The sequence below is a fragment of the Apium graveolens genome, chromosome 7 (genome assembly GCF_009905375.1).
Source record: "Apium graveolens cultivar Ventura chromosome 7, ASM990537v1, whole genome shotgun sequence".
NCBI classification, from domain to species: Eukaryota; Viridiplantae; Streptophyta; class Magnoliopsida; order Apiales; family Apiaceae; genus Apium; species Apium graveolens.
The window spans coordinates 229,000,092-229,009,269 of NC_133653.1; the positions used below are offsets into that span (position 1 = coordinate 229,000,092).

At 32.5% G+C, this 9,178-nt stretch overlaps 1 protein-coding gene across 2 annotated transcripts; it reads right to left on the bottom strand.

Annotated features, from left to right (window-relative positions):
* Positions 1 to 3,097: 3,097 nt before the first annotated feature.
* LOC141672258 (chlorophyll a-b binding protein 7, chloroplastic) lies at positions 3,098 to 8,492 on the bottom strand. 2 transcript variants are annotated; one of them, XM_074478815.1, is made up of 6 exons: positions 8,237 to 8,491; positions 7,991 to 8,157; positions 6,733 to 6,879; positions 6,126 to 6,258; positions 5,784 to 5,876; positions 3,098 to 3,532 (listed from the first exon to the last, which is right to left on the bottom strand). In XM_074478815.1, exons 1-6 carry the CDS (start codon positions 8,384 to 8,386, stop codon positions 3,230 to 3,232), a joined length of 993 nt encoding a protein of 330 aa, XP_074334916.1. In that variant the 5' UTR covers positions 8,387 to 8,491; the 3' UTR covers positions 3,098 to 3,229. The 2 variants fall into 2 exon arrangements, with proteins under 2 accessions (XP_074334916.1, XP_074334917.1); XM_074478816.1 differs by having other exon boundaries at positions 3,334 to 3,549; positions 8,237 to 8,492.
* Between the last annotated feature and the right edge of the window lie 686 nt (positions 8,493 to 9,178).

Sequence of the window (9,178 nt, forward strand, 5' to 3'; positions counted from 1 at the left end):
TCATAAACCAAATGAGAGTCCTAAATTCTGCTTACTTAACATTTCCGAGACTATAGCATAAACTCAATCTGCAAAACGAATTAGCTATTTAATATTGAGGATTGGCTATTGGGGAATGGGGTTTATCAACGTCAAAAGACCATGGTGAAGGACATCATACTTTTAAATTTTTCCAACTTGACAATGATTACATTATGGTAGACGAAAGCTTCTTCTTGTCGAAAACTAGAAATGATATTGAGAACTCATAGCTGGATTTAAGAACTATCACTACTATCTTCATTTAACACGTACTTCAGGTTAGTAAAACTGTATGTAAATTGTGAGACTAGATTCAAATTACACTATCTACAAGACAATTAGGAAAGTACCAACTAAGCTTCCCAATATGCGACCTCCTTCCACAACAATTCAAAGAATACATTATATTCAATACACAACCTACAAATCACAGTAATTACCAAAAGAATCACAATTATTATCTTATTCATCAACACTTTTATGCATCAATTGCATACACTTAACCTAAGAACATCCAAAAATTTAAACAAACAATCATCAAGTATAAAGTAATAAACTTCATACCAAATTGACAATATATAATAACAAGCACACGTGCACATATGTATGTATCCATTTTTAACACAAAAACCTGTTAATCCTCAGATAATTAAAACACACCCCTCGTTCCATCACACCAATTCGTGAAAAAGAGCCCTAAGTTTAACATTAAAAACAAGCCCTGCTTAATTTGCTCTTTCGTGTTGTCACAAAACTCACCACACTTTTCTTCCTCAAAATTAACCACAACGATGCCAACACATTTAACCATAAACTAAAGAAAACAAATTAAAAGAAGCATAATCTCGATTACCGAAATCCCTAAATCCTGGTATAATTAAAACAAAACCCTCTTCTTTCCATCAAAACAATTATTGGAAAAACAGCCCTAAATTTAACAGTAAAACAACAAGGGCTGCTTAATTCGCTCTTTCGTGATCCTAAAAAATTAACCACATTCTTCCTCGTCCTCAAAATTAACCACAACAATGCTAACACAGTTAACCAATAACTAACGAAAACACATAAAAAAGAAAGAGAACAAATTGGATAGCATAAAACCAATGTACAATCACAAACACACATATCAATGTGCGCAACTAAATGTCAAACACAACAAACATCTCCATTACACCAAGAAATTAATCAACAAGGGGTAGTGTGAAATTTGGGTTTGGAGTTCTTAACAAACTCACCAAACTCTTTTTTCTTGTCAAGATAAACCCTGGAAGCTTCTTGAGCAGTGGAGAAAGTTCCAAGCCACTGTCTTCGTTTAGTAATAGGGTTTCTAATTTCAGCACACCAGTTTCCCCATTTCCTCAAACGAGCACCTGGGTACTTGGAATTTATCGTCTTGTTGTAATAAACTTCGTGGATTATTGTCTTTGGAGAAGACGACGTGGTTTCGTCGGAGGAGGAGTCGTCAGTTGCGTCAGGGTCTGTGCATTTGATTCTCACCACGGATACTTTGCTAGGCTTTTGTTTCTTCCGGGCCTCTTTACTGGGCTTGGTTTTTTTCCGGCCCAGTTTTGTTGTCTCCGTCGCCGCTGCTGCTAATGTTATTGTCTTGGTCTCAGGTTGACACTCCATCTGCTGTTTGTTTGTGTTTGTGCTGTGTACTTGTGTGTGTTTGGGTGTGTCTTATGTGTTTGTGTTTGTGTTTGTGTTTGTGCGGGGATTGTTCCTTCTTACAACCGGAATATGCTTTATATAATCCTAAACATATTTTATTTTATTTTATTCTGCTTTTTTATAGTTAAATACTATTTTGTGACTCCTGTCACAGAATATTTTATGGCTGCTAGGTATAATATATATGCAATAAAATAATTTTGGATTCTTATATGTGGATATCATTTATTAATACATCTTCACAGTATAATACTCAGAAAATAATCATCACGTATCAGTGTTGATTTTTATAAACTTGGATTTCTGGACATGATAAGTGATAATATATTCAATAATTTTATTTTCATTAATTACTTAATATATTTATAATAAAATATGATAAGAGAAAATACCATTCTCCCCTTAAATGACATTATGACAATAACATTAAAATCTCCAGAGAAAAAAAAATGATAAAAAAATATACCATTCCCACCTTGAATGACAATTAACACTGAAATCTCCTACAATCAAAATGAAGAACTAATCAACAATAAGGTATTGTTGATTTTGTACACAGATTCTTCAACTCCTATGCTAAATTTTGTAAGTGGGTCCAAATCTTCATAAATAAGTTTAATTTTTTTATCCGCAAAAACTCATGCTTAGGTAACAAGTAACTTGTCTAAGGGCCCGCTCCCGTAATGTTTATTGACCTAGTTTATAAATTAAATTTATAAGCTAATAAGTTTCATAAGTTGAATGTTAGTAACGGCGTATTTTTGCTTAACTTATTTTGGTTTTTGTTTTTTTATTAACTTTAATTTTAAAAATTATATTTTTATATGTAAATCTAATTTAAAATTTAAAATTAACGAATTAAGATAATTATATTTAAAAGTTATTTATTTAAATATATTTTTAAGTAAAAAAAACTTACTCATAAGTAAAACTAATTCTACAGCTTTATAACTTATAAGTTACTTATTGATTTTAAGTCATAAGTTACTTATTCTAAGATTTTCAAACGGACACTAAATCTATACTATACTATAATCATCATGAGTATAATTTGGTATGTTTTTTTTGTTGGTTTGGCTATTCCCGTTTATGACCGTCGGATCTTTTTAATCAAGTGATAAAGACCGTTAGATTTAAATATTAAAAGAATATACACTACTCAAACTCCCACTTTCGAAACCCGCCAACAGCAAATATTTAAATTATTATTTATAAAATATTAAAACTCCCAGGTTCGAAATCTGCCAACAGCAAATATTTATATTATTATTTATACAATACTAAAACTTTAAGATTCGAACCCCGCCAACCGCAAATATTTATATTATTATTTATATACTACCCAAGATAAAAATATAAAAATATTAATGAAAACCCGTGCATGGCACCGGTTGTAAAGCCAGTATTTATAAGAAGAAACAATATACTGATCAAAAAAACCCGATGATAAATCATGATATTTAGTATAACATTCATATACAGAATGTCCAGAGGACTTCTCATAGTTTATGTACATACTCGAGAGAGATAACAACAATTACATGACCAAGAGACTGGAAATTAGATTATTATGGGATGGATCAGATATGTGGTCAACAAGATTTTGTATGGGACCTTTACCAGTTACAGCAGCTTGTGCATAAAAACCAAGCCACGCAATCATAGCCAATCTTCCATTCTTGATTTCCTTCACCTTTAGTTCCTCGAATGCCAGAGGATCTCTAGAAAGGCCCAAGGGATCAAACAAGCCACCTCCTGGATAGTTGATGTCACCTGGCAAGTATATTCCTAAAGGCTCAAGAGCTTCAATACCACAGTATCTCGCATATTCTGGTCCAACCTATCCAAACAGAAATACTATGTTTTTTATATTCACTTTGCAACATTAATTGTTTTGTGCGCGTTTTTGCATATAGCTTTTATATAGTTGAATGTGCACACAAGCATGGTATGACCTAGCACACTGCTGACATGCTTATGGTTCAACATACAAGACTAAGATTAGTTTTTAGTTCAGCATATCATTGGTGTGTAGCTGATAGAATATATTTATATATATATTTTATATGATTTTATTCTCATATTTATTATATTTTGCATTGATTTGGATATTTATTTAATAGATTTTAATGTTTTAGACCTATTTTGAAGTGAAAATAGAAGAAAATTCGTAATATTGGACTACACGGGTTGCAAATACTGTTTGGGCCGTATCTTGAGTTCTAGAAGTCCGTTTCTGACGATCTTACAGTCCACGCGAAGCCAACGAAATTCTCTTTAATTCAGAGATGGTCCAGAAAAGAGAATACAACGAGAACAGCCCAGAAACTACAGAGAACAAACAGCTACGAATTTTTGTTATAGAATCTTATTCGGTCTAGAACTCTCACTTGTAATTTAACTAGAATAATAAAACACTTCTATTATTAGAAGAGAACAGATTTTATTATTAGTTTGAGACATATTAGTAGAGACACGTATTATTAATATAGAGTAGGAATAGTTAGGGTTTTATATACAGAGAAGAAGCCATAGATTTTGGTCTGGTGACAAGATTGAATATTACAGGTTTTCTTATCTGATTTTCATACATATTCTTATTAGTTTAATTATGCTTCTTTATTGTCTTAGTTGTTTTACTTGTGTAATTATTAGCGAGTAGTCATTTCTAGGGCATTAAGGGAAAGCCATGTTTGCATGATAATACGAGCATGATTGTCACAATAGCTCGATTTATTATGGTTAATTCTAATTGATTATGTTTTATTATTAATTTGTGTAATCGGCCGATATCATGAATTAATTGAATGAAATAGGAGTAATAGATCGGGAGATTTTACTTACTAGAGGTACACATACGATTAGCATAATTGCATTTGAGAGCGGGAGCATCATTGGATTTCTGAGAGCGTTAATGCTCGGGAGAGATTAACATTGCTTTAATTGCCTGATTAATTGAACTACCAAAAGTTGTTAATGTGTAAGCATATTTCGAGAGTGTTAATACCCGAGAGAGATTGACAAACTCTAGTTGTATGACCACTTTAGTGACTTTAGCTTAGAAGTCGATTATTGTGTGAGCATGGTGGACCTAATTGCCCTAGGTTTTTAATTCCTTGTTTAGCGTCTAAATAATTAGTGTTAATTTAGTCACAGTTATTAGTTAGTTAAAATCTTTATAATCGATTTGTCCTTGAAACAATTGATAGTAACTGAATCAAAATTGATAGAACATGTCTCCTTGTGGATACGACCCACTTGTCACTTTATACTAGCAATAGTCACCGCGCGCTTGCGGTTAGTTAGAATAAAAATAAACACATCAGTAGCGTGTGCTTACTGAAGTGTTTTATGATTCTATTGCGGTCTTTTGGGAAAAAATAGTGTGGTTTAGTTTTAGTAAATGATATGACAAATAGCACACCTTACAAAAAACCTAAAAAATGTTTATTATCTTATGAGGAACAAAGATAATAAAATTAAAACTTTACATATAATACTTATTAAATGTTAGACGCAAGTATGCTTCTCCTTTAGCTCAATTAGAAGTGTTAAAGAAATTAGAAAGGAAAAATGGGACAGTAAACCAAGAAGCCCACAAGAATGTCTGCAATGCATTGGTAAAGTAACTATTAGGTGTGAACATGTTGATTTAGGAACTCGATATGCAATCATCAGCTACCTAAATAAAATGTTTCTGAAACGCATTGAAAAGATGAACAAAGTCATGCACATAATTAAAAAGAACAGAAAGAGAAGGGTGAACTTGATTTTTACTAGAAGACATAGATGATACTTGGTAGTAAAGTTAAAATCAATCAACATATTCTTTACGCCTTACAGCTGTAAATATTTGAATTCTAACATTTGCTTGGGTTGCTGATGATTGCATATAAACCAAATGGAAATGTGCACCCCTTTTCCTAATCTTGGCAATGTATGTCATTAAATCTTTATTTAGATTGCTGATGATTAACGATACACCGTAAAAGATGACATAATCGAATGTCTAGAACAAATTTAGCTACAAAAGACTTGTATCAGTTGTAAGATTTACCAATAGATCATAAAATAAAATTTAAGATCATTACCATCAGGATGACTTGGCAGATTGCTATGACAATCACACCTTGACTTCCAGCTAGATGGAGTCCAGGAATGCCAAGGTAGTCTAATGTCTCCCCCTGGAATAAAAGTCAAATAATGAGTGACAACCTGAATCAGTAGTATGCTCACAAACCTTCTTTCGGATTTTTAAAAGTTTAAAATTGTCACACGCTCATGCCCTAAGTATAGAAACTTATTTTTATTTTTATACTCCGTATAAAGCAAGATATAGAGATCATGCAGCATCTCAGTGATAACTCATACTAATGATAAAAAAAAGTTCAAACAATGATGCTTTGGGGGTAGGGGGGAAAGAGGAGAAGTACCTGAAGCTTAGAATAGCCTACCCTCCACCAGACAGGTTCAATGAAGTTAAAGGCTCCAAGTAAGTTTAGTAATTCTGGAATTAAAGCGCCAAGAGCGGCAAGCATAGCCCATCGAGCATGCAATATTTCAAAACTGCAGAAAGTAAGATCACGGCATTAAATTTTTAAAATTACTCACTTAAATCTCATATTCCTTTGATTCTGAAATTAGATACATTTTCCTTTTCCATTAACTTTAGATAAAAAAAAAGAAACTTTTCAGCTTCCATATTCAAAAAAACATAAAGTTCCCAATATATCCTCACTCTTTTAGCAAGGTAAGTATTACTACTACATTTTGAAATTCTAGTAGATTCGAAAAATATATGAGATAAAGGTACTCACATTTATTGTTTGGCAATTTGGGCTCATTGATATATTATGAAATTCATCAACTGCAGGTGCCTAAATTAATATATTTTGGGCACTATAGAACCATGATATATCCAATCCCGTGTTCTGTTACTCAGGTCCCTTATGGGCTATACAAAAGATATCATAATTTAATAATGTAATAGCAGTTTGGACCTATGGCAACAAATGATCACAATAGGAAATGAGTTAATACTTGAAGAATTTCTGCAGAGCCATTGGGTCCTTGCTTAAACCTGCAACATCAAATCCATAATCACCGGGTAGTTCTCCGTCAAGATAGACAGGATACTCATATGTAATCGGACCAAGCCATCGAGGACGATCTTCCCCATACCACAAGCTGAAAATTTCAATGCAAGATAATAAGAAAGAGGCATAAATATGCACACACTTCTTTTTGTGAGCCCGGCTACAGTGCTTTTGAAAGGTACGAAAATATTGTGACTCCGTTAAGAGTAAAAAGGTAATTTGTAATCTGCATCTTTCTCGTTATTCACATTCCAAAATTGTTTCCACTATAATTAAGTGACAGAAAGACTCTGCGTCAAAATTATTTTTCTATATTATCTTAATAGTAAATTTTTGCATTGTAAGTTTATAATTTTATAACAAACAAAAAGCACAGAATGAAATTTAAACCTTAAAATATGTTCATAATGTAAGTGAGTCACAAAAATTGGGATGGACATATCAGGAGATTTAGTTAAGTTGTCAAGAGCACTGAATCAAGATACGCAAGCATAGGTATGAGAACAGACAGAACAAAATTTAGTGTTTAAGACACAATACAGACCTTATATCGCTTGAGAGTGCACTAGCGATCAATATTAAATTGACCAAAAGAATAACTATTTAAGGATATTATAACAGTTAAGATACACATAGGCATAACATCCTGCACAGCTAATAGACCTAATAAAGCTTCGTATCCGTTTCAGCAATTCAAAAAGAGTCCCCTAGGATGAACGCTATTAAAGTTTATACTAGATTGGATTTCCATTATCAATATAAGCTACCACTTCAATGCCCTATTATCCTTTCCAAATATTCATCGACTTGATGAGCCATTAATGAATTTAACTGTGTTCTCTGAGCTCCATTCTGGGCATAAAATATTGGAAATACAACAAGCACCAGTTACAAAGTAACTTAAGTTCCTTCTTTGACATCTAACTGAAACTATAGGTCTTCTGGTTCTGGCCCAGATTTTGTTTCTACCAACTACTTTAATCTTCATAATCTTCAAAAACTATTTCATAATTATGTTCAGTTATGGCTTACCCCAAATATAAGTAGCAATTCAGCAACTATGCTAACATGGTACTCCAATAATATTCATTTAATCAATTACCCGAACTAAACAATCAAAAATCTTCAATAATTTACCTAGGCAAATACCAAATTAAATAAGCATATATACATGTATAAGTGTGTGAATATTGATTAATTACCTATCCATTCTTGCCTTCTGAGAAAGCTTCTTGAACTCGAAAGCATTAATAACCTCACTCTTTTTTGTCTCCTCCATTCTCCTCTGTAAAGCTTCTCCAAGTGGGCTATTTGCAATGGCTTTCACAGCAGTAAACGGTATAGCAGAAAATACAAGTACCCCAGCAAGCTGAAACAACATCATTTCATATCATTCATCAATATATACAGAGAGATGCAAAGACAAATGATGATATGTTACTACTAACCTCTGACCATGAAGCTTTGGTGCGAACAAAAGGGTGTGTGAATTTAGGATTGATAAGTATATCATGGGGTTTAATGGCCATGAAATTTGAGGCAAGTAGTTGTGAAGAAGAAGAAGAAGAAGAAGAAGAGGATTGATGTAGTAGTGCCATTGGTTTCAAAGTTTATGGTCGTTCGCACTTTGCATTACAAGTACTGTAAGTACTCCATTTAACTCATCCTACTCACCACTTTATCGATTGGCTATAACATAATCCAAAAGTTTTCCCCAGATAAATCTAATTATACAAATGATTAGTTTCTTTGTACTTATATATTCGATTTCATTTATTTTAGAAAATTTTAGCTCGACTCCAAATGCATCCTTTAAAAAGCTATCCGAACCTAAATTTAGTTTTTGAATGTCGATTTTTTAGATTATTTTTTAGAGTGATTTATTATAATTAAATATGTCTTATTGTTTTATTCGATATTTTTTAAAATCCTACATGTTAACTGTATTGTATGTTATATATTAAATAATTTTTCCCTTTATCATTCTTATACTCACTTTTGATAGTCTCTCGTCTCAGATCCCACATTTATTCTCGCTCACATAAAATAACCAAAATTTATGAAAACATATATTGATTTATAAGATTATAAATTATATTTGTCAAAAAAAGAAAACTCATCCGCTATATTTTTCATCTTTGTGATAAATATAGTTTCTATCTTTTTTCTTATTTTCTGCTAAACTGAATATCAACCAAAATCATGTTATCCAATTTGTTTATTAGTAAACTGAACTGTTTGGCCCGCAAGGGTTGCCTCAGTTGGTTAAAGAGGGGATAACTATCATCTTGGTCACACGTTCGAATCCCACGGGAGGAGAATTTATGATTATGTCTCCTGAGTTAGAGCCCGTAGGGTTTACCCAGTGCGCACCCAAAGGGTAGCGGCTG